General features: G+C 39.6%; 3 protein-coding genes across 5 annotated transcripts; 1 reads left to right on the top strand and 2 right to left on the bottom strand.

The window, feature by feature from the left end:
- Positions 1-25,179, bottom strand: LOC130738463 (AT-hook motif nuclear-localized protein 7-like). Its single transcript, XM_057590447.1, has 6 exons — positions 25,134-25,179; positions 24,945-25,014; positions 2,733-2,800; positions 1,472-1,603; positions 897-1,058; positions 1-331 (listed from the first exon to the last, which is right to left on the bottom strand). Exons 2-6 carry the CDS (start codon positions 24,958-24,960, stop codon positions 251-253), a joined length of 459 nt encoding a protein of 152 aa, XP_057446430.1. The 5' UTR covers positions 24,961-25,014; positions 25,134-25,179; the 3' UTR covers positions 1-250.
- On the top strand, positions 9,866-12,116 carry LOC130738464 (60S ribosomal protein L9-like). Of its 3 annotated transcripts, XR_009019418.1 has the most exons (5): positions 9,866-10,396; positions 10,522-10,590; positions 10,739-10,857; positions 11,341-11,407; positions 11,553-12,116. XR_009019418.1 is itself a non-coding variant. In XM_057590448.1 (3 exons), the coding sequence occupies exons 1-3, from the start codon at positions 10,283-10,285 to the stop codon at positions 11,386-11,388; spliced, it is 231 nt and encodes a 76-aa protein (XP_057446431.1). In that variant the 5' UTR covers positions 9,866-10,282; the 3' UTR covers positions 11,389-12,116. The 3 variants fall into 3 exon arrangements, 1 of the variants encoding a protein (XP_057446431.1); XR_009019419.1 differs by lacking the exon at positions 10,739-10,857 and having other exon boundaries at positions 11,553-11,712; XM_057590448.1 differs by lacking the exon at positions 10,739-10,857 and having other exon boundaries at positions 11,341-12,116.
- On the bottom strand, positions 16,037-18,924 carry LOC130738462 (uncharacterized). Its single transcript, XM_057590446.1, has 5 exons — positions 18,508-18,924; positions 18,309-18,424; positions 18,128-18,237; positions 17,800-18,036; positions 16,037-17,713 (listed from the first exon to the last, which is right to left on the bottom strand). Exons 1-5 carry the CDS (start codon positions 18,914-18,916, stop codon positions 17,524-17,526), a joined length of 1,062 nt encoding a protein of 353 aa, XP_057446429.1. The 5' UTR covers positions 18,917-18,924; the 3' UTR covers positions 16,037-17,523.

Genomic DNA, 25,179 nt, shown 5'->3' with positions numbered 1-25,179 from the left:
TAAAGGCTAAAATGTCATTTCCATTTTCACAAACAATAATAATGTTCAAAACAACCCACATAAAACCACATTTCAAAAATCGCTATAAAATCTAAGAATGTCGCATAACAGAAATATTATAAATAACACATGTGAAATTTGACTAATAGGTTTGACTCAACAGAATAAAAAATAAGCCACATTAGGGGCATCTCCAACATGCAACTCAAGCACCTGATTGGCTAAGGTTAGACATAGCCAAAGGAACTTCCTAATCAGAAGATAAGTTCACAGAGCCTCCACGATTACTAAGAGCAGAAATGTCGTTGACTTTAAAACTGCCAATCATAACCTGATGCATAAAACAAGAAAAAGAAGTGTGCTAAATAAAATGTTCCTCATAGATGTGATTTAGCTTTTTCCATTGCATGTGTTAATATTTAAAGTATACTAAAAAACTATTCATTTGTCTTCACCTAACAGCTTAAGTGTTAATTTGCTACCTATGACTAAGTTGATTAGAGTTCGATTCTTGTTTCCCTACTACTCTAATAAAAAATTGAATTTCAGCACATGGTAACTAGGCATGTACATTTTTCATGTTTCAGGTCCAATGAGCTCTTACGGGAAAATGCACATTAGAAATATTATATAAAAACATTCACGTGTCTTCCTTCAACCTACAACTTAAGATTTTGGAATAGAAAATTCATGACAATTATAGTTTCTTCATTTCTATCTATCTATCTATCTATCTATCTATCTATCTATTAAATAACCATTATTAAAACCAATGTTATTTATTTGCTTTTTTTAACAAAGGTTAGAAACCTCAATAAGCAATTTCACAAGATTTTTTAACAACCATTGTTAAAACCAATGTTCTATCAAATATTCTTTTCTACAGCAAATTTTACCTCCACACGACCTCCAGCTACTAGCGAACCAGCAAGTTCACCCCCTATAACTTGACGATCAGGACCTTCAAAACTGATGCTTATTCCACCACATCTTTTTTTTGATAATCCAATCTCAATAGGCACAAATGAACCGTTCAAGTGTATAAGCTCGAAATTTCCCTGAAAAATCACCCAAGTAGGCCACCAGCAGACTCATTTAATGCGTTCCTATAGCTACTAAAATATATAATTCAAAATTCAAAAGAAGTTATATCATGATAGTATAATCAGCCTCCAAAAGAAGTATCGCATGCAAGGAGACATTTGTCAAAGAACAAGGTCATAAGTATCTACGAGGACCAAAGCAACTAATCATGGAAAGTGTTACAACTCGAGACATTAAAAATAAAGTACCACATAAATGATAGAACATTTTGCCCTCTTAAATAAACTAACATTTGATGTATAATACTACAACAGTGGAAAAAGAATGTTGTAGATAAACCATGTAAATTGTTGTTATCTATTAGGTAACCTTGCTATTTTTAATGTTAAATATAAATAATCCAAAATAAACATAGGACCGAACTAACCTCATAGGTCGAAGTGCCACCAGAAGAACTAGAGGGACGAATTGTGACATTTGATATTGTACCCTTTGCATGGAGAATGCATATAGCACGGGGTCTTCTTATAGAAAGTGACATGATCTTCATAGCAATATCCTAAAATAGGTCATAGGGTAATTACAAATACAATACGTTAGTGAGCACACTAGACTGCGAAACTAAAATAAAGACAAAATATTAGGGTAATAGATTACTTTCAATAATAGCCTTATTGCGCACAATCTAAAGTTATGCTTCATGAAGTATACAAATTTTACTATATATAGCAGCTAACAATATTTTACATCATAATAAAAAAAATTATTGCCAATAAGATTATTTATATTTCAGAAATTATCTACTCCACAACTATGATTTATACATCATTAAATATTTAAGATTTAAGATTTCCATCTCTATTTGAAACTCAAAAGAATATTTGTAAATAAGAATTTGAAATTGTCTTTGCCTCCATCGTTAAACTTACACATATCACCTTTCAGTTTAGCTTTAGTAACTTCAGTGTAAGGAAAATCACATGAAAGCTAATATATGCCAACATAACTAACTCAGATCAATAAACATATTTTAGCTCTTTTCTATCCTCCTCCCCCCCCTATATTCTCATACTCATACAATATAAGTTTCTAACCCTGAGTAGAACCAATCTTCAACTTCTAAGGAAGCACGAACGAGCAACCTTGAAGTTACTAGCGGGTAACATTTAATACAAGATGTATGATACAACTTGTTTATAGTTACAATACAACATATTTGAACATTAAACTCATTTTTCTATTCAAAGAACCCAAATTTTTCCTGATTTAAAATTCAATGCCACCAAACACAGAGAAACATTAAGTATTGTTTACTTTCTTCTTATTATTATTGAAATATCCTAAAATACATTCATAAATAAAAATTTTGTTTTTGTATTAGATTGTGCACTCCAAAATTACTTTACTGTATAAAAAAGACAACATATTATGCACCAAAAAGGGAAAGGGAAAGGGAAATATCATATATCTTAAAAGGTAAGATGATATTGTATTTAAAGAAATGTATGGAATTTAAACAAATAAATTTTTAAGGTCCCATAATGATTAGAGTTAGCCCTAACCCGAATTCTTAGACAAATAAAAGGAATAAATTTTACATTTGTTTTGAATATGGCATTCACACAAATTCATATGACATAATCAGATTCTTTTGAGAATATAGACCTAAAAGGAAATGAAAAGAATACCTCGCCCTCATTAGCTGTAATAACATCGGTCTTGAAATCGGAACCACTCGAGCATGCAAGTTTACCACCTACAAAATACATAGGTAGGTATAGGCAGATGAATGGATAGACATGGTATGAGAACATAAGTTCAGTGAGAAAAGTTATTGCCTAATTCACAGAGAACTTGCCCTTGCTTTTATTATGTAAAAGTTATCCATTACAACTGGGCATGATAAATTTCGAGAAATAAGTTTGATCAAGAGACTGTTTACAAGAGAATACAACAAAGAAAGGGATAAACAAAATTTTCCTTTTCAAATCATATCTTAACCCACCTTGTACACACATATATAGTTGAACAGTTAACCAAACCTTACGTAGCATACCATTCTAAGAATGATATAATCTTTTACCACAAAACTCTAATTCATACGCATCATTATAGTTGGTCTACTTTCTTTTGCTAAAATAAGTTAAAAAGTTATTATATGCTTTACTTATGACATTCTAAACATCTAGCACACAAGATACCTTATTTAAGATTCACCATGTTTTACTTATCAAATGCATGAAATTAGCTACTATGCTTTTGTTAAGCCAAAATTACAAGCATTACAATTATCGACACCATGGTACAAAAAGTGGTTTCTCGACAGAAGGGGTTGGGCGAAGCCGGCAACTCAGCACACGATGTCCCTCAAGGACAAGTTAGTAAAAGCCATAACTCGACACACTCAGAAGATGAAGAAATCTCGATCACCTTAATGGAAGAGGCAGTTACCGAATAACAAGCGAGTACGAGCACGTGCGTACACCCACGATGCCACGAATAGCAACGGTTGCCCACGACTCAGAACCATCCACGTGGCAATAGAGTCACGTGCGCGAAGACCATCGGCTAAACGTGGGGTATGGCGCCAAAATTCAAAACCCACGAAGCCATCGTGCATCCAAGGAAAACCGCCAAGAACATGGGCAGAAAGAACAATATAAATAAAGGAAGCAGCAGCAGAAGAAGGGGTTCCCAACTAAAAAACTCTGAAAATTCACTAAAAGCTCTAAACGTCCGCATCAATGAGACTTCGAGAGCAGAACGTGATGATGGAGGAGTATGTTGCAGAACCAACGCTTTAATTTCCTTGCATTGCAGTTTGTTAATTCCCAGTTCTTATGTGTAGCTTGTTTTGTCGAAATTTGCTTTCATGTTATTTTGGTTTGCTTAACTATTTTGTAATCGACTCATATTCAATAAAATCCAGTTTCGTTTGAAGTTGTTTATTGTTGTCGAAAACACATCCGTCCACACACTACACTTTGGCAAAACGTTTTCTCAAAAGGACCCTGAAATCTAAACTTCCTTTAGTCGAACTAAGAGGATATTTGTTTACCAAAAATCCGTGTAAACAAATTGGCACGCCCAGTGGGACCGTTTTTGTGAAAACTAAGTTTTACAGAAGCGTTTTGTGTGTTTTGTTTGCTGCATGCTATTTGGTATTTGCTACTTGCCTGGATTGTGATTTATATGCACCTGAGAAGTGGTAAGACTTTGAGTATGGCAAGCAACCGAGGAAGAACCTCCCCTCAAGGATCTAACGTGGGTAATCAGAGTAGTCCCGGGGGAAGTAGTGGTAATAATAATGAAGAAGTGTCTACTGGAATGGGGCATGGCACCAATATGCCAACCCAGAACGTGGCAATTTCTGCAGTTGCAGAAATGCCTGTATCTACATCAGTACAGGCACAAATTGTTCCAACGATTACGAGGGACATGCCTTATGGTATGCGTACATCTATGATGCAAGGCATACAAGGCACGTATTCGACGTTCCCTGAAAATGTTCCCCCATTCAGCATACCCCCTTTTGGGGCAAATGGAACAATGTTAAACTTGGGAAGTCGAGTTAGTCCCCCTATTCCTGGATCTAGTTCACAAATTTATTTATCTACAGGTATGAATAATGGTTCACTTCAAGCCATTAGGCAGCAAGTAGATGATAGTAACCATGAAATGGTTAACATGCTATCTCGACAGATAGGTGAGCTAATCAACCCTGTGCTCCAAAATAATAATGCCAATAATCAGCATTTGGCACGACAGATGGATCGTTTGGCGACAGCCCTGGGGGCACCAGTCGAAGTCCAACCGGCACCAGGGATTAACCAAATCCCGTTGCCTAACCATGTCCCTGCCCCGGTGCGCTATCAAGCGCCGCAACACCAAGAGATGAGGGCAAACCCTTTGTACGAGGCAGTGCAGCCACCATTGCAAAATGTGTATATGGTAAACAGGGAAGAACACGCTGATGGTGTGCTAGAAAGAATTCGACACCAGAACGCTGGGGGGCAACAAAATGTTGCTGCCGTGGTGGAGCAATTGTTGAACCAACATGGTTTCAACGTGGGTTTCGCGAATAGACCCCATTTTGTGTCAGCCTTTACAGAGGAGGTTCTCGAATCAGAACTTCCTCGAGGCTGGAAGGTCCCCAAATTCACTAAGTTCTCAGGGGATTCAGGAGAGTCCACGGTAGAACACATAGCCGGGTACCAAATCGAAGCAGGAGACTTAGCCATCAATGAAAATTTAAAAATGAAGTACTTCCCGAGTTCTTTAACCAAAAATGCCTTTACCTGGTTCACCACCCTCGCTCCTAGGTCAGTCCATACATGGGCCCAGTTGGAAAGAATTTTCCATGAACAGTTCTTTAGGGGATAGTGCAAAGTAAGTTTGAAGGACCTGGCTAGTGTCAAAAGAAAGCCAGCAGAGTCTATTGATGATTACCTAAACAGGTTTAGGATGCTTAAATCTCGATGCTTCACCCATGTTCCTGAACACGAGCTAGTTGTCTTAGCCGCTGGTGGTCTAGAGTATTCTATTAGAAAGAAGATCGACACTCAGTATATTCGAGATATGTCTTTGCTCGCAGATAGAGTGAGGCACATCGAATTACTAAAGGCCGAAAAGTCAGAGGAAAGGGCCAAGACTACTAAGTGGCCAAAGAAGGAGAAGGTAGCGTACATAGATGCGGATTCAGTAGGTCAGAGTCCATGTGTCTATCGAGAAGTCCCTGCGGACGTCGATTTGAATGACGTCAATCTGGCTGAACTTCAGCCAGGGGATCCTTATGTGTGTAAAGCATTGAAACCACGTGAAAACCAACTTGGGGAGGAAAACCCCAAGAACACGATTCCTGCTGTAAAAACTTATACTTTTGATGTGGCCAAATGTGATGCAATCTATGATATACTTGTGTCTGATGGTTTGCTTGTGGTCCCCAAAGACCAAAAACTTCCCTCTCCTGAACAAAGGAAAGGGAAGAAATATTGCAAATATCATAACTTTTTTGGTCATTGGACCTCACAATGTGTTCGTTTCAGGGACCTCGTGCAGGGGGCATTGGACTCAGGAAGGCTCAAGTATGACGAAAAAGCCAAAAGTCAAATGAAGATTGACTCCGACCCACTGCAGGTAGCTGAAGCCAACTACGTGGAACCTTTCTACATTGGCATGGTTGACATTTCCGAGAAGCTGAATCTGGGCCTGACACTCGAGGAGGCAAAGGAGGAAAACACGGCTGTCGAAGAACCAGACGTCGTGAAAGAAGTGAACTTGGAAGAGGTTTACCCCAAGGCTGGAGAAACCCTTGTCGAGTTTCTATCCCGCAGCAAAGATGGCGAGAAAGAAGTTATGCTGTGCCCTCGATGCAGCGCTGTTTTCGACAAATCCGCAGCCAAGGCCAATCAAGATTCAGAAATGAAAAGGCATTATCAGAGGAAGGCTCCTGTATCCAGGAGACCGAAGTACCCTCACGAGGAGTGGGTCGAAAGAGACCAGGAACTCGATGGCCATAAAGGCCAGAAAACAAGCAGTAAAGACAAAACTTACCTCCCCAATGCTGGATTGCCAAGAAACCAATGGTTCAGGCCAACGCCTCCAAGGCCAAAACCATACCCTAAGTGGCAGAAAATCGACTTAGGCCAGGGATCCTCTTACATCAACAATTCCCGTGTGTCACGAAGCTACTCCTATGGCTCTGAGAACTACTATGCTCCTGAACAGATGACCAGGACTCAGTTCAGGCGTTTTTTAAGGAAAAGGAAAGCTGAGAGGGAAAGAGGTGGCAAGTTCCGCTCATTATGGGACATAAAGCCAGAAGACAACTCTCGCAATGAACCTAGTGTGGCGTCGATTATCAACCAGCTGGATCACGCCATCAAACAGGGAACAACCATACCACCAAATCCAGCTAAGGAAAAAGGGAAGGATGTCGTCGAGGATGAGGATGAAGACATGCTCGAAGATTTCGACGACAGTGAGGGAGAAGAGCTCAACATCATCTGCATCGTGTCCATCCTACCTGCAGAATTCGATAGAATCTCAGAGGTCAGTGAAAGCGAGGAAGACTACTATGTCGACGACGAACCAGATGACAATCCTTTGTGTTATTATGTGATGCAGAGAGGATCCGTCGAAGATGAAAGAGCTATCTTCCAAAGGCCAACCGAGCAAATGAAGAGTCATTTGAAACCGCTATTTGTTTGGGCCAGAGTCGAGGAGAAGGGTGTTAACAAAGTCCTTGTCGACGGGGGAGCTGCAATTAACCTCATGCCCGGATTTATGCTCAAGAAGTTAGGAAAAACTGAAGCGGATCTAATCTCACATGACATGGTGCTTTCCGATTATGAAGGAAAGACAGGTTCTTCCCTAGGGGCAATCATGTTGAACATAACCGTAGGAACAGTAGCCCGTTCCACATTGTTCATTGTGGTCCCTTCAAAGGCCAATTACAATTTGCTGCTGGGAAGAGAATGGATTCATGGCGTGGGGGCAGTGCCTTCGACCTTACACCAACGTATATCCATTTGGAAAGCTGATGGAGTTGTCGAAAATGTACAAGCAGATCAAAGCTACTATTTAGCAGAAACAAGCTACGTTGGTAAGAAGAATTTTGAGAAGAGTTTAGCCACAATTGCTCCTTTAGACACAGTGGCTAGCCAATACTTCAACCCCTACTCAGAGTATTCAGTAACGTTGGATCCCATCCGGGGCCTAAACCTCAATGAAGCATGTAAACCTGATGCCATCACTACTAGAAAAAGGATTTTTCACATCAGGGTTTTCACATCAGTTGATTAAATATCTGATGTGAAAGGTAATGCGGTGGCAATTTCGAAATTACAGTGAACTTTCATAAGACTTTTCACATCAGTTCAGAATATGTCCGATGTAAAAAATAATTAGTAAATATGTTTTACATCGGTTGCTATAAAACCCGATGTGAAAGGTTAAAGCGGTGGCATTTTTGAAATTTTAATGAATTACTTTTCACATCAGGTATAATACAACCGATGTGAAAAGTCCCTCATGAAGTACTTTTCACATCAGATATAATACAACCCATGTGAAAAGTCCTTCATGAAAATTAAACCCAAACACATCACAAACCTAGCATTCTCACACAGAAACCCAAAACAAACCCAAAACCCGATCGTAGCCTCACCGCTCTCGCTGCATTCGCATCGTCGCCTCACCGCCACTACTCACCGCTCTCGCTGTCACCGGTCCTCGCTGCCGCCGCTCTCGCTGTCGCCGGTCCTCGCTGCCGCCGCTCTCGCTGCCTTCGCTCTCGCTGCCTTCGCTCTCGCTGCCTTCGCTCTCACTGCCTTCAAGGACCTTGTTGTTAGCTTCGTTCAGCGGCGAGTTGTTAGCTTCGTTCAGGACCTTGTTGTTAGCTTCCTTCAAGGACCTTGTGAATTCGACACAACCCTTTCTTCCTCTCATTACGAAAACAAATATCTCGCGCTCTAAGCTTGAAACCTCACCAGATCGAACTCTATCTCTGTTTGACACTCCAGGCCTCGACCTCTCTCTCCCTCCCTTCAAAGCCTTCGTCAAGCAGATCGTGCAAGCTTTTCTCGAAGAGAAGCAGCAACAGCTAGATGAAGAACAACAAGAACAACAAGGAGTTACCCAGGACAAGGAGTTCGATGACGATGGCGATCTCATCATCTGCAAGGTCTGTTTCATCTTCACACTCTGGTTATTTTTTGAAGCAATGGTTGCTTAGGTTGAAAAAATTTGATTGTTTTCCTGTTTGTTTTGGTGGGTTGTTTCAGCTTTCGGAGAAGAGGAAGGTGACGATTCAGGATTTCAGAGGGAAAACACTGGTCTCCATTAGGGAGTATTACAGAAAGGACGGCAAGGACCTACCTACTTCAAAAGGTGCTTGTATTTTCAATTCTGCTCTTTGCATTCCTAGAGGAAAAACAATTTTGGATTGTGGGTTTTCAATATTTTCTTTCTTTGTTGAAATAAGGATATTTTGGGAGTTTATGTTATGTTTTAAACATGTTCTAATCCATGACTTACTATAAACCCTCGCTGTTGGCATTGCAAACTCCCAGTTGAGAACTTCCTTTGTAGCTTGGCATGAAAATGTTTGTGCACATTTGAGAGTATCTACTATTTATCTAGGGTTGTATTCTTGTGTAAAGTGAAGCATTTCCCCTATACTAGTGTGATCAATAATTTCTGCAATCTGCATTTGTATTGTCAAGTTCATGCTCACTGGCTGTCTTGCTCATATGTGATTCAATAGCAGGTCTTTTCACTAAGAAATACAGAAGCTTCTCTTTTTATACAGATCACGCCTCGAATGATTTTGCCACTAAGAAGGTCAAGGTAATATATTTGAAAGTTCCTGAATGTTTAAACGGTCACTCAATTTAGTCACTACAATCAACTTAAACTTCTGTAACTTGACTGATGTTTTATACGTTCAGGGACTTGCAACTTTGCAAGTATTTTCTTCTTCCAAAGACATACTTACTAGCGGCAAAATCTTTTAGGGAACAGATTGACCATTAACACAGTTTTCAATTTTTTGAGCTGTACTTCCTATACCTATAGTTTCTAGTTATCAAAATTCAATTATCCTCATTGTGTTATTCATCCTGCAGTTATACACTGGTTCCGTCCTCTTTGTTTCTTGGGTTTTTTGCTTCTATAATGTTGGTTGGACAGGTACATACATGGAAACATGTCTAAGTTCTATATTTTCTTCAAATTGTCATTAGCCTCTTGTATCTTTACTAATCTAAGTTTGGGCTTTCAGGGAATATATCTCACTTCCACTGCACGCAGTCATGCTAAAGATAACAACTTGCATGAAGGTGCACTAATTGGCGACTTCAATGGGGAATTCTGGAGTGTGCACTACTAGAAAAATGAATTTTGGCATCAAGATCCATAGCTTTCTACTTTTCGTTCACCCTAAACCCTATGTTCAACTCCTTTGATGATTTTCGTTAAGATTGGTATATGGGTCAGATAACAATGTTCATTTTCAGTCATCTTAGTTTCTCATTTGCTTGTTTGTTTAACTGGTTAAGTGCTGACCATTTTTTATTTTTTATTAACTTTGAACTGTGCATTTGTGTCAATAATGTGCTTTTTTTCAAGTAATTTAATTTTGCATTCGTTTGTTCGTTTAGTTGGGTAATTCAAGTCTGATTTTTCTTGTTGATTAATTGAACTATGGATTTTGTCATTGTGTGATTAGGTGAGGAAAATGGATATGCTTGATGGAGTTTCCATTGTGCGATCTGAGAAGGTGAAGGATGAGTTGGTTTTCGATGGAAATGACATTGAGCTTGTTTCTAGGTCATGTGCCCTTATCAATCAGGTACAGTTTTTTTTCATTCTATGGATACATGCTAATGCCTGACTTTGTTGTTGTCTAATTTTTGTCTTGCTTGGATTTTAATTTTGGTTATTTTGTTGTTTTTGTTACATAAATCCCATGTTAAGAACAAGGATATCAGGAAGTTTCTTGATGGTATTTATGTTAGTGAGAAGGGGACCGCATTAATAAAGAAGGTACTTTTTTATCACCCTTTAAGTTCATTGATGATTTCCGTAAAGATTGTAATATATGATAGATAGTAATATTCATTTTCAGTGATCTTAATTTCTAATTTGCTTGTTTGTTTAACTGCTCATTTTGAATTCCTTACTTTTTTCCTAGCTAGAGAATGATTTTTTGAAGAGAGATAAAAGTGGTGGTTATTTGAAAAGAGTTTAGCTATATTGATATTGATTCCTCTTCCACATCGGTGACTGTCTCTGGCCAGATTATTTTATGAGGTCTCACATTTACCCAAATCTTTTCTCTTTTTTTTTTATTTGCAAAAATAAGCACTCCTTCATGCTGCTAATTCTGATTACCAAAGTTTCATAATCATCGTTTGCTCATAAAATTCACAGAGCCTCATCCATGTCCATAAAAGCATGATCTGAGTTTTTTTATTGTTGCAGGCCTCAATTGTCATTTTAGAAATTCACATCCCTCACTCCTTAACTGTTTACCTGCATCATTTTGTATTTGGCTTTTCATTTTTCTGTCATTTAACAATTTCAGTGTTAGCTGCTTCTTGCTTTTCAATTTTTTATTCTCTTTTAGACATCCTGATTTAACTCCTGTTTTTAATTTTCAATTGTTTAACCTGCATCTATGTAGAAAAGTTAAGTTTGCAATGGATCAATTGTAAATAAATGAGAAAGCTGAAGTTTGTTGATTTAGTTCTCTATTTCTCCCTCATCTTTATTCTTATATTCTTCCATATGTAGGTGGTGAAAAAGATCGTTATGGGGAAAAAGATTGGAGCATGTATTTAGTAGAAAGTCTAAATTAAGGGTATGTGTTTATCTATACTTGCAGTTTTTGTTCATCAGATTCATTATGTAATGAATGAGCTAGTTATACTGGTTGAGAGATAGTTAGTGCAATGTACTAATGAAAATAATATTCATCCACTTTCTCTCATTTCCTTCTATGTTAGGTTAACAGTGTGTGCTACTTCACTTTCTGTAACTGGAACTTTGGAAAGTTAAATTAGTTATGAGCTAATTATATGAGCTATTTCTGAATGGAAAATGTGCTAGGTATGACTTTTTAATTGATTCCAAACATAACTGGTTTTGTTTTTTTTTTTAAAAAAAAAAAGACTTTTCACATCGGTTTTGGCATAAACCGATGTGAAATGTGTAGTTTTCACATCGGGGATTTGATTCCACCGATGTGAAATACATGTGGAGAGTTGAAAAAGAAATGACTAAACAGACTTTTCACATCGGTTGCGGCATAAACCGATGTGAAATGTGTAGTTTTCACATCGGGTATTTGATTCCACCGATGTGAAATACACGTGCAGATTTGAAAAAGAAATTACTAAACATACTTTTAACATCGGTTGCGGCATTAACCGATGTGAAATGTGTAGTTTTCACATCGGCTGTGTACCCGATGTGAAAAGGTGGGGACATACCACATCACCTTTGTTTACATCGGTTGTATACCCGATGTGAAAAGTACTTTTCGCCCGATGTGAAAAGTACTTTTTGTAGTAGTGCATGAGCGGATGGCACAGTGATGAAGAGAAAGATGCCACTGATGGGTGGCAAGCCAATGATAAAGATGATTAACTCGAGCATGGCTCGAATTTCGGCTTACGCAGCCGAAAACAAAATAAGAACGGCCCTGGAGGCCGAGAGGATGGCCAAAGAAATGGCTATAGACGAAGCTAATGTCTCAATCCTGCCTGTCGAATTGACACCTCAGGAGGAGGCAACAATAAATAAGGATGACACGTGCATAGAAATAAACGAGCAGAGTGCTGAGGAATGCGGATTCGAGGACCTTTGCAATCTGAGGCTAGATTGCATCTATGATGACGGCCCATTAGGCTTCGAGAAGCCAGTGGTCGAATTTTCCAAGAAAATGGAAGCGCAAGACCCTTTAGAAGAAGTAGACCTGGGTGATGGCTTAGAAAAGAGGCCAACGTATATTAGTGCTCTCATTGACCCGGAGCTAAAAGACAGGATGGTGAAATTACTCAAGGAATTCAAAGACTGTTTCGCTTGGGATTACGATGAAATGCCTGGCCTCAGTCGAGAAGTGGTGGAATTGAAGTTACCCATCAAAGAAAACAAGAAACCAGTCAAGCAACTGCCCAGGAGGTTCCATCCAGATGTGTTGGTGAAAATCAAGGAAGAAATCGAAAGACTCCTCAGGTGTAAATTTATCAGAACAGCTCGATATGTGGACTGGTTAGCCAACGTGGTTCCAGTAATCAAGAAGAATGGAAAGATGAGAGTTTGCATAGATTTCCGAGATCTTAACGCTGCCACTCCAAAAGACGAGTATCACATGCCTATTGCTGAGATGATGGTGGATTCAGCTGCTGGTCATGAATACTTAAGCTTGTTGGATGGTTACTCAGGCTACAACCAAATCTTCATAGCAGAAGAGGACGTGTCGAAAACAGCTTTTCGATGTCCCGGTGCCTTGGGGACGTACGAGTGGGTGGTCATGCCATTTGGGTTGAAAAACGCTGGCGCGACCTACCAAAGGGTAATGAATACCATTTTTCATGATTTTATAGAAACCTTCATGCAGGTTTATATTGATGACATTGTGGTGAAATCCCCATCAAGGGATGACCATTTGTTGCATCTAAGGAAATCCTTTGAGAGGATGAGAAAATATGGCTTGAAGATGAATCCCCTTAAATGTGCCTTTGGTGTTATTGCAGGTGATTTTTTGGGTTTTGTGGTGCATAAAAAGGGTATCGAGATCAACAAAAACAAAGCTAAAGCCATTCTCGACACTAGTCCACCAACTAGCAAGAAACAACTGCAATCACTATTGGGAAAGATTAACTTCCTAAGGAGATTCATTGCTAACCTCAGTGAGAAGACCAAGTCATTTTCCCCACTTCTTCGACTTAAAAAAGAAGATGCGTTCCGCTGGGAAGCAGAGCATCAAAAAGCGTTCGATGAACTCAGAGTGTACTTGTCTAGCCCACCTATAATGGCACCACCTATAAGAGGAAAGCCAATGAAGCTGTACATCTCTGCCACGGATGGAACCATCGGAAGCATGCTGGCTCAAGAAGATGAAGATAGCAAAGAAAGAGCCATATTTTACTTAAGCAGGGTGTTAAATGATGCAGAGACTCGATACACCATGATCGAGAAATTGTGTTTATGCTTGTACTTCTCTTGTGTAAAGCTGAAATATTATATAAAGCCAATCGATGTAATGGTTTTTTCTCATTATGATATAATAAAGCACATGTTATCCAAACCTATCTTGCATAGTCGAATTGGTAAATGGGCTTTAGCCCTAACCGAGTATTCACTAACTTATGCCCCACTAAAGGCAGTTAAAGGACAAGCAATTGCTGACTTCCTGGCATACCATACTTTGCCTCAAGAAATCATAACTTACGTAGGCATCCAACCTTGGAAGCTATTTTTCGATGGTTCTAGCCATAAGAATGGCACTGGGATCGGGATGTTCATCGTATCCCCAAGGGGCATCCCCACGAAATTCAAGTTTAGGATTAAGAGTAACTGCTCAAACAATGAGGCTGAGTATGAGGCATTAACATCAGGCCTCGAGATCTTGATAGCCCTCGGGGCAAAGAATGTCGTCGTAAAAGGGGACTCTGAGTTGGTAATAAAGCAACTTACCAAGGAATACAAGTGCATTAGTGAAAATCTAGCTAGGTATTACACGAAAGCTAGTAATTTGTTGGCCAAGTTCGACGAAGTTAGGCTAGGTCACGTTGCCAGAGTGGACAATCAAGAAGCCAATGAATTGGCACAAATCGCATCAGGATATATGGTCGATAAATGTAGGTTAAAAGAGCTTATCGAGGTCAAAGAAAAACTGAACCCCTCTAACCTCGACATCCTGGTCATTGACAATATGACACCTAATGATTGGAGAAAGCCAATTGTCGATTACTTGCAAAATCCTGTGGGTACTACAGATAGAAAGACAAAATACAGGGCAATGAGCTATGTCATCTTGGGAAACGAGCTATTCAAGAAAAACGTCGACGGAACACTACTGAAGTGTTTAAGTGAAGACGACACGTTCATAGCGATCTCGACCGTTCACGACGGGCTATGTGGTGCCCACCAGGCAGGGATCAAGATGAAGTGGATCCTATTTCGACAAGGGATGTATTGGCCTACTATTATGAAAGATTGTATGGAGTATGCCAAGAGGTGCCAAGATTGTCAGAGACACGCGGGGATACAACATGTGCCAGCAAGTGAACTACACTCGATCATTAAGCCTTGGCCATTCAGGGGTTGGGCTTTAGACCTAATTGGTGAAATTAACCCATGTTCTTCTAGGCAGCATAAGTACATCATAGTGGCTATAGATTACTTTACCAAGTGGGTAGAGGCAATTCCTCTACAAAATGTGACCCAGGACACGGTGATCGAGTTCATTCAGAATCACATAGTGTACCGCTTTGGGCTACCTGAGTCACTTACTACAAACCAAGGCACAGTGTTTGTAGGCCAAAAGGTAGCATCATTCGCAGAATCTTGGGGTATAAAACTCCTAACCTCGACCCCCTATTATGCTCAAGCGAATGGTCAAGTCGAAGCGGCCAACAAAACGTTGATCTCCTTGATTAAAAAACATGTTGGTCGAAAACCTAAAAACTGGCATCAAACGTTAGGCCAAGTGCTTTGGGCTTACAGGAATTCACCTAAGGAATCTACCGGAGCAACGCCTTTTCGACTAGCATATGGTCAAGAAGCGGTACTACCGGTAGAAGCATATTTACAGTCATGCAGAATTCAAAGGCAAGAGGAAATTCCAAGTGAAGATTATTGGAGTATGATGCTTGACGAGCTAGTCAATCTCGACGAAGAAAGACTATTGGTGTTGGATACCTTAACCAGGCAAAAGGATCGCATTGCTAAAGCTTATAACAAAAAGGTTAGAGCTAAATCTTTTATGCTTGGTGATTACGTATGGAAGGTCGTCTTACCAATTGATAAAAAAGATAAACGTTACGGAAAATGGTCCCCAAACTGGGAAGGCCCTTTTTCAGTCGAGAAAGTACTTTTAAACAACGCTTATTCGATTAAGGAATTAGGAGGTAATCGACAAATAACGATAAATGGCAAATATTTAAAAACATATAAGCCAACATTGCATGAGATAAACATCGAATAAAGAAGTAAAAGAGAATCAATTGCCAAATGCGAATGTTTTATTGAATAGAATAGAGCATTACAACTATGGCAAAGAAATTTTAAAAAGGAGGGTTGGCCCTACAACTATTGTATCTGGCCCTAAGAGGCTCCATGCGCCTCAAGACATCTTCTTGTTGGGATTCCAGTCGCGATTTCTCCTGTCGAATATCCAGCTCTTCACGGGCAGTAGAAGAAAGCTTGTCCACCAAGGGTTTCAGAGCTCCCACATTCCCCTCGAGGTTCGCCTGGCTAAGAGCAGCCTTCAACTCTTCATACTCCTCCATCTTCTCATCAATCTGGTGTTCAGCAAAGAACACTCGAGCAGTAAGCTCCCGGTGTTCTTCATATAGAGGTACAGCTTCGTGCAGGAGGCCCAAGAACTCCTGAAGAGGAATTCTTACCGAGGCAATAATATTCCTCGAAAGAAGTTGGTTAATGAGCCCCGTAAGCTCTTCAGCCAAAGGGAGGAAAGAGTGCAACTCCCAGAATAAGTCTTGATCAAAAGCCAAGTTCCGGATCTGGTTAAGAACACGACGGCTAGCCATGGCTGAAGGGAGTTATGAAAGCAAGAAAAGAATTCTGGAAAAGAAACAAGGGAGAGTTTGGAGAAGTTACTGTAAAGGAGTAACCAAAAACGCTCCATTTATAGGGTAACAACCAAGGAATGCATTAATTAGTGGCAATCAGTTGCCAACTCTTCATCTTACGGTTATATGCCATGCAGATTACCACCACCATCGTGAATAGCTTTGGCTTTTAATGAACAAAGACTTGCATTGAATCAAGAAAACGTGGTATAAGATTGCAATAAATTGGTTCATTCCCCAAAAACAAAGCGACGACTGTGTGAGGGGGTGCAAGGAAGTTTGAGCGATGCAACAATAAATGAATAGCCGTCAAAATAAATGCGTAGTGGAAACTGAAAAGACTTGGCAAATTAAACGTCAAATTATATGGCTTAGGTGCCAAAACCATTGTCGAAATATTACACGCAATTGGCATCGAAAGCCATGGTTAGAATTGTGCCATCATTACATATTAATAAAGAAAAAAAGTCCTACAGCAGGGTCTTAAAAGAGTTCAAACAATCAGCAAAGGTGGCAATCTTGGCATCGAGACCCTTCTTCACAGCCTGATCAATCTCCAATTCCTTGATAACCTCTTTTGTCGAGATGATCAGAGCCTTGGAGTCTTTAGTAAGCACGTCCAATTGATCCTTCACAGCAGGGCCTTCCTCGACCAAATCAGCTCGCTTTTTCTCCAGTTTGGTAATCTCTCGATGCAGCTCTTCAAGTTTGATGTCGACTTCAGAGATTTCATCTGCGATCAAAACCTTCCTAGCAGTGAACTTCTTGAAGTCCTCTTTCATTGCTGCAACTTCAGCTTTACCAGCAGAGACTTTTGCTTCCTTAAAGCTAAAAGCTTGACCAACGTCCTTGATTTGATGAAAGGCGGCTGAAGCATCCACTAAAAAAGATTGAAGGTTAGCCAAAGCAGCAGCCTGTTGAGAATCGAGTTTTTGGCCAAGAAGAAAGACAAGCAATTCCTTAGCAGCATGGCTTGCTTGAGGATCAGCTTGGATCTGGTCGAGAAACCCATTGGCGAAGACAATAGCCTTCAGCCGACCCATACTCTCCTCGATCTGCTGAGAATTGGCTACCCCACTTGATTGAGCAGTCTCAGCAGTAGCATCAGCTTGACGGGGTGGAGAGTCCCATTCCAAGGTGCCATCGAGGAAGCTATCTAAAGCTGCCAGCGGGTCCTCCTCAAATAAAGTGTCGAGCTTTTCACTAGACACATGAGATGAAGAGCCACCCTTGTTAGGAGGCGAATGTTGCACAGTGGCAGTCGATTTTGGAGGAGGCATAGGGCTGTCATCCTTGCCTGGAAGGGGCTCTGTTTCGCGGATGGGAGAAGTTGTACCCTGAGTCTCCTGCAAGAAAAACCTCTTTTATGCCCTTTCGATAAAGTAAAACGCATATTAAAGGAGTCAACAAAACATGAAAAGTATAAAGATACCTAGCAAGCAGAGTCTTTGGAAGGGCTCGAGTTGGTGGAGCTTCTGGAACGGCGAGGAGACTTATTACGAGATTTGCTCCTGACCTTCCTCCTTCCCTCAGATGTGGAGGTCTTCTTAGCTGAGGATGCGGCCTTGGGAGGTTTCTCGACACCTTCAGTTTTGGATTTTGCAGGAATGGGAACTGGAGAATTCTCACGGGATGGAGGATTGGAGGTAGAGTGCTCATGAACATCAGTCTAAAGGAAACAAAACAAACAAGAGATGACTCAGATTAGGAAACCACGGGTTAAAAATATCACAAGGTACCCTCGAGAATGGAGAACATACCTGAATGGCGGCGCCGCCACCACCCTCTTTGTCAGCGACTTCTGTTTGAGCATCAGATGCCAACTTAGAAGCCCCACTAGGGGTGGAAACACCAACCCCCGTTTCCGGCTCTGTCGAAAAATACGTCAGCCCATAATCCAAGGAAATCGAAAGGGAAAAGGTAAAAGCATGAGGAAAGTACCTTGAGCTTGTCAGCAAGACTGACATCATCATCCTCATCATCATCATCATCATCATCCTCAATCACGACCGGCTGGTCCTTGGAGGAATGAGCCACTGGGGAAATAACTTGAAGAGCTGGTCGAATAATGACTTCAGTTGCAAACAAAAGAAAAATTAAGAAGTAAAACAGGAAAACCAAGGCCAAGTCGAAGTATTACCTTGACCAATACGCATGTTCAGCGATATGTGGTTGAAGATTTCGACGGGCACATGATACGGAAAGTTCCATAGGTGGTACTTAGTCCAAGTCACTCGCTTTCGAGGAGGTAGAGCTTGATTGGCCAATACATTTATGTTTATATGGTCAACCCATTTAGGCAAGACCGGTGGAAAAGCCAATGCAAACTTACTCGTAGGCAAAGACGGGAACCTAAAGCCAGTTTTTCGAATAACAAAAGATAGACCTTCCTCACCAGGAGGAACCACTAACTTGGATTTCTTGGCTTTAAGTTCCCATTTTTGCCTTAATACTTGAGCTGCTTGCGCAACTGTATCTCGAAGGCGAAGAGTTGGGTAATATACCACACCAAAGAACTCTTGAAAAGATCGAATTTCTGCCAGGTGCATACCTTTGGTCTTCTTCGGATCCTGCTTCTGCAAAAGAAAAGCATCTGTCATGCATTGCAGACAATCGACGAGGGGCTTCGAAATTTGAGCCCAATACTCAGACCACCAGGCTTTGAAAGCATTAGTGGCATAATATGAAGGAGCGTAAGTGAAGGGGCTCAGGTTGAGGAGTTTCTTGTTATAAAATTGAACAGTCTTGTCGAAAACAGAAACCCTCTTAATAGTTCCGGGGTACAGGACTAGACTCTTGTCAAATAGAGTGTTGGGTAGAACTTGGCTAAGCCCAAACTGTCGAGAAACCAATTGAGGGTTGTAGCCACATAGAGTGTAGTCACTGCTAGCAAAGCCCACAGTTAAAACCCTAGGAGATAAGAGGGTCCTCCAAAGTGTGATGTGGTGCTCCTTGGGCAACGCAGAATCAGAGGCATTAGGATAAGAATTCCTCAGCCAGAAAGGGCCACGAATAGCCTTGCTGTAAGGAGAGAAACTGGAACGGTAGTGTTTCAGCTCGAGAAACATGGTAAAGTACTTCCTGAAGTCCGCTTCGAAACTCGACGCATCATAAGCAGGGGTCAGGGTCTCGAGCCTATGGGCATCAATCCTGGTGTTAGAAGCAGTTAGAGGATTATCTTGTACCGGCAGAAGAGATTCGAAGACTGCATTCAACCAAAGTTGAAACAGCCAAAGTGGTCCAGCCGCATTCAGAGAGACGGTCTTGGTGTTCCGGATATCCTCAACAGCTTCATTCAGCATTTGATACAGGTTGCCAAGGACGAGCCTAGCCATAGCAAGTTGTCGACCCTCGTGAAGCAGATTGGCTAAAGGCAAAAGCTTGGCGGGTATGCGCAAAGATTTGGTGCAAAAGACATAAGCAGACAGCCAATACAGCAAGAAAGCGACATGTTCAGCATCAGACACCTCACCACTCTCGACATAATGGTCCTTAATGAATCGACTAAACGAAATGTTGTCAGTAGGAATCGAGATGGGTTTAACAGGAGCAGGTGCAGAATGATAATCATCACCAATGGGCCACAATCCGGTGATAGCAGAAACATCCAAAAGGGTGGGGGTGATCATACCAAAGGGAACATGAAGGCAATTAGTGGACCTCTCCCAGAAATAAAGTGCACTCAACAGCATAGCAGGGTTATACGAGAGTGGAGATCTCGACAACTGAATCAAGTCGAAAATCCCTACATCCTTCCAGTGTTGTTTCTTATCTCCCTCAACCCTATCTAACCATTTCAGGTAGGCCTTGTCGTTAGCAGAAGGGTTAGGAGGGGCCGAACGAAAGGCTCGTTTCGGGTCAGAAAGAAATGGCATACGGTAAGAGGGTTGAAATGCCAAAATGAGCTCCTCTCCCCTAACGCTAGGGTGAAATGATTCATGTTCTTCAGGGAGACTATTGGGCCTATCATGCTTCACTACTTTCAAAGGGCCCAAAATGGCGCGTAAAGTACCATTAACAGAGAAAGGAATGAGTACCTGGGATTTCCAGATAGCTCTCTTCTCTGCTTCGTTGGGAGGTTCTGGGATTGGCACGCGTTTGGACTCATCCAGCTTAAGCTCGGTGGCCAACGGAATGGTTTGCTCAGGATTGGAAGCCATTGAAAGACGCAGCAAGTATTTCAGAGAAGACGGAAGAAGATGAAGTGATGAAGTCTGGAAGAAGAAGTTGCAGGTTGGATGAAAGAGTAAAGCTTGAACAAGGAATACCAAGAGGGTATTTATAAACGGAAGGGGAAACGGAACCCAAGCCGCATTGAGCAGCAATTTATAAAAACTTTGGGTTCCAAGCGATTATTTTATTAATTAATTCATGTCACCTCTCAGCTTTTTGGCATAGGTGAAATCATGGCCCTAAAAAGGCTATAACTGTCAGCTAGTGGAGAAGTCACCAGACGTTATGGTTGCCGATTGGACTTGAAGATCGAATGGTCGAGGGCACAAAGCATTTGAATCGTTGGAATTGAACGGCTGCGATAAGAAAAAATGCTTGGTGTCTTTGAGCTAAAGCAGTCGACAACCAACATTTTTGGGGGGCAACTGTTAAGCCAAAATTACAAGCATTACAATTATCGACACCATGGTACAAAAAGTGGTTTCTCGACAGAAGGGGTTGGGCGAAGCCGGCAACTCAGCACACGATGTCCCTCAAGGACAAGTTAGTAAAAGCCATAACTCGACACACTCAGAAGATGAAGAAATCTCGATCACCTTAATGGAAGAGGCAGTTACCGAATAACAAGCGAGTACGAGCACGTGCGTACACCCACGATGCCACGAATAGCAACGGTTGCCCACGACTCAGAACCATCCACGTGGCAATAGAGTCACGTGCGCGAAGACCATCGGCTAAACGTGGGGTATGGCGCCAAAATTCAAAACCCACGAAGCCATCGTGCATCCAAGGAAAACTGCCAAGAACATGGGCAGAAAGAACAATATAAATAAAGGAAGCAGCAGCAGAAGAAGGGGTTCCCAACTAAAAAACTCTGAAAATTCACTAAAAGCTCTAAACGTCCGCATCAATGAGACTTCGAGAGCAGAACGTGATGATGGAGGAGTATGTTGCAGAACCAACGCTTTAATTTCCTTGCATTGCAGTTTGTTAATTCCCAGTTCTTATGTGTAGCTTGTTTTGTCGAAATTTGCTTTCTAGTTATTTTGGTTTGCTTAACTATTTTGTAATCGACTCATATTCAATAAAATCCAGTTTCGTTTGAAGTTGTTTATTGTTGTCGAAAACACATCCGTCCACACACTACACTTTGGCAAAACGTTTTCTCAAAAGGACCCTGAAATCTAAACTTCCTTTAGTCGAACTAAGAGGATATTTGTTTACCAAAAATCCGTGTAAACAGCTTTCAAAGACAGGGAGGAAAAATCTCATATTTAAAGACATCAGGAATCAGAAATAGAGGTACAAATCTTCGTGTTCATGTGGATTCAATGACAAAAATTTTAATAAGCATGAATTTGATATTGAAAACAAAAGAAAAAAAATAAATGTTTAGACCAATAACTTTTCCACTTTATGATACATGATCATTTGAATGACATTGTAAATATATAAAAAAAAAGTACAAATTGGAGCCAATGTTATAACATTCTTAAAGGAAACAACTTATCAATACTACTTTGAAATAATATTATCCATTTTTCATCTATGGATATTCAAACATTCATCGAAACAAATACCCCACGAGTGAAACAACAAGCTTACTAATACAATTAATTATCTGTAGTCAAAAGTCAATTGAATTCAAATTCATATTCTTTGTTGCCTCTATAGCCAATATATAATCATAATTTTTTTTATTTAAGAAGTTATATTTTATTTAGATTAATGTTAGCCAATCATGACAAAACTCAAGGGTCTGTAATCATGTAGAAAAGAGCTATAAAGGACCTCTTAGAGAAAGAATCCAAATTGAACCTAAAATGAACCTAATGAACTTGCAAAAGTTGGCTCCCCAATTATTTTAACTCTGTTTCCTTGGTTAGATAATGTCATCTTCCCCTTACCAAGATAAAAAAGAGCATCATGCGCAACTTGAACTAAAACCGAGTTCACTTGATTCTAGCCACAACACATCCCCTTATACCATCACACATCTTCAATTTCATATTTGAAGAGAATCTAAGATAAGGGGCAACACATACTTCCATAAATAAACTCTACTTAAAAGGAACGAATCAAATACAAATGCACAGAAAATCCAAATTAAATCAACGACAGACATTTTTTAGAATTCACTTACGTTAAATTTGACAAAAAAAAATAGTAAATTGACAAACATGCGAATAAGAACCCTACGGATTTTGACAAAAAAATACATTCATATTACAACAAATATAATAGTATATTAACAAACATGCAAATAACTATGAAATATCATAGAAATCTTTTTCAACCTACTCTAACTTCGGAATCATTAAATTTAGAAGACTCCCTGATTGAATCAAGAGGCTTCCCTTTAATCTTTTTCCTAGATAAGAACCCTCCCGTCAATGGAATCAATGACGATATTGCCATTGCCGACAATGCCTCTTTGTCGCCAAGTCCATACTTCCTAGGCCTACATCTTAAAAATGTGTTCTATGTTTTACTCTTAACATTCTAAATCTTTTCCACCAAAGATACCTTATTTGAGATTCACCATGTTTCACTAATCAAATGCATGAAATTAGCTACTATGCTTTCCAAGACTGGGCGGCAAAAAATCTCATATAAAAAGACAACATGAAGTAGATGTAGAGGCGCAAATCTTTGTGTGCATGTCGATTCAAAGACAATTGTACTTCAATACAAGGCAAAGATGCCCAGAAACAACACAATGTAGTGTCATTGCATAAAAAAAATCCAAAACGCAAAAAACCCAGTACTAGACTTTTCAATTGTGGAGGTTGAGTTCCGAGGAAGACACAACCTTGTAGCTTAAACCTCCACCATTGTAGATCACAGAATGAGCTTAAAAAATAAAAAAAGATCAACAATTACTGAGAAAAATAACATCTCTGGTTACCGTAAAAAAAATAACAACACTAGTTCATAATTCCCCAAACTGAATCAAGAAATTTAGGGATTGGTATGAAATTTTTTTGAATTAATAAGTAAACTTGAAAATGAAAGAAAACATATATAATAAAATTTAGGCTTAAATGCACTTTTGGACCCCCCAAGTTTACATTTTTTGCGATTGTTGACCCTGATCTTATTTTTCTACGAACCGAGACCCTCTCCAGGCAAAAAGACCAGCCATCTTCTGCATGCAAATTTCCTGGAGAGGGTCTCGTTTCGTAGAAAAATAAGATCGAGGTCAACAATCGCAAAAAATGTAAACTTGGGGGTCCAAAAGTGCATTTAAGCCTCAAATTTAAATCAATAAAATAGTTAGATAATGAGGATTTACAACACAAAAAATATAATGAGAATTTAATAATTTTTTATTGTATTTTAATTGGAAAATTCTAAGTATAAATTTTGGTTATGAAATTGGTTCACGTCCATCTTGGAAATTTAATAATGATAATTTATTTTAATTGCAAAATTTTATAATTTTTGTTATGAAATTGGTATGCGCCAATATTGGAAATTTAATAAAGTTGATGGTTTTGGAAAACAAAGTAAATACTTTATTTGAATATATTAAAAAATAGGTGATGGTTTTGGAAAACAAAAGAAAATACTTTCATGATATAAATTTCCATTTATTTATTCATTCTGAAAAAAAATTGAAAAATAGAAAATACGAAGCTTTTATTTCAGGTGTGAAAAAAATGTAAAACTATTAAGCTAAGGTTCACAATGAGAGTTTAGATTGAAAGAAAACGTCATTGGTGAAAAAAACAATACACTACAAAAATCGCACGGATTGTTATTCTCTTTTTCTTCCGTTAGTCTTCGCCTCCCGCTCTTTTTCTTTGAACCTTTCTCGACTTGGGACCAAAATGAGGAAATCGATGTTCTAAATTGAAAATCATCTAACCATTTTGATAAATAAAAAGTAAAATAAAATTAAAGCAATGATAAAATGGTGAAGCTTCACATGTTCAATCTTTTATACAATTAAGAGGAATTATCTCCATGAAAACAAAAATTTAGAATCAACCAATAAAAAAATCTTTGCATATATTTGTTTTAAAAGTGGAGGTTGAGATGAGGGTAGTGTTTTCTGTGGGTCACCTGAGAAAGTGACTCACTGTGATATATCATATATTTGATGTGCATAAACAATAATAACCTTCTGAGATCTCTCACACATCATAATAATCGGGGAACCTTTGTTTCTCATACTTTTTCAAGCATATGTTGTCTCCCCTCATTCTCCCTTTACAACAGCCCCAAGACCTCCACTTTTCCCTCTATCACACAATCATCGATTTACCCCTGACCCCTACTTTGTGCACCTCGTCACCCATGAAGTAAACCCACTTTCAATGTTGTCCTTGTACGAAATAAATTTCAAATGGGATCTATAATAGGATCCTTAATATTTATCTAAGAATATAAATTGCATACCTCTTGAAGAAGACATAATGAGAACTTTGGGATCTTTTACTTCTCGAAAATAGATATCTTGAAGGGAAGACTGCAGGGAATATTCATGCAATTGATAGCCACAACAGATTCAGAATTCGCTATATTAGATGTCTTGCAAAACCATATTTCAATGAAATAGATAGAAAAGTAACAAAAGACAAAGATTACCTCTTGACGACTTGAGAAAATGAAGAAGTAGCAGTCTCATGTGTAC

The sequence above is a fragment of the Lotus japonicus genome, chromosome 2 (genome assembly GCF_012489685.1).
Source record: "Lotus japonicus ecotype B-129 chromosome 2, LjGifu_v1.2".
Taxonomy (NCBI): Eukaryota; Viridiplantae; Streptophyta; class Magnoliopsida; order Fabales; family Fabaceae; genus Lotus; species Lotus japonicus.
Note: the sequence above shows the minus strand (reverse complement) of the source record. Positions and strands in the feature narration are given on the sequence as shown.

Excerpts from the sequence above, each read along its gene's own strand:
- LOC130738462 (XM_057590446.1), bottom strand. The coding sequence starts at position 18,916 with ATGCACCTGGCAGAAATTCGATCTTTTCAAGAGTTCTTTGGTGTGGTA. Across the intron at positions 18,037-18,127 it reads GTGGCGGCGCCGCCATTCAG|ACTGATGTTCATGAGCACTC; the intron begins GTATGTTCTCCA and ends TGTTTCCTTTAG. Across the intron at positions 17,714-17,799 it reads CCAAAGACTCTGCTTGCTAG|GAGACTCAGGGTACAACTTC; the intron begins GTATCTTTATAC and ends TTTTTCTTGCAG.
- LOC130738464 (XM_057590448.1), top strand. The coding sequence starts at position 10,283 with ATGGATATGCTTGATGGAGTTTCCATTGTGCGATCTGAGAAGGTGAAG. Across the intron at positions 10,397-10,521 it reads CATGTGCCCTTATCAATCAG|AACAAGGATATCAGGAAGTT; the intron begins GTACAGTTTTTT and ends TCCCATGTTAAG. Across the intron at positions 10,591-11,340 it reads GGACCGCATTAATAAAGAAG|GTGGTGAAAAAGATCGTTAT; the intron begins GTACTTTTTTAT and ends TTCCATATGTAG.
- LOC130738463 (XM_057590447.1), bottom strand. Across the intron at positions 1,059-1,471 it reads GTGGCACTTCGACCTATGAG|GGAAATTTCGAGCTTATACA; the intron begins GTTAGTTCGGTC and ends GTGATTTTTCAG. Across the intron at positions 332-896 it reads TAGCTGGAGGTCGTGTGGAG|GTTATGATTGGCAGTTTTAA; the intron begins GTAAAATTTGCT and ends TTTATGCATCAG.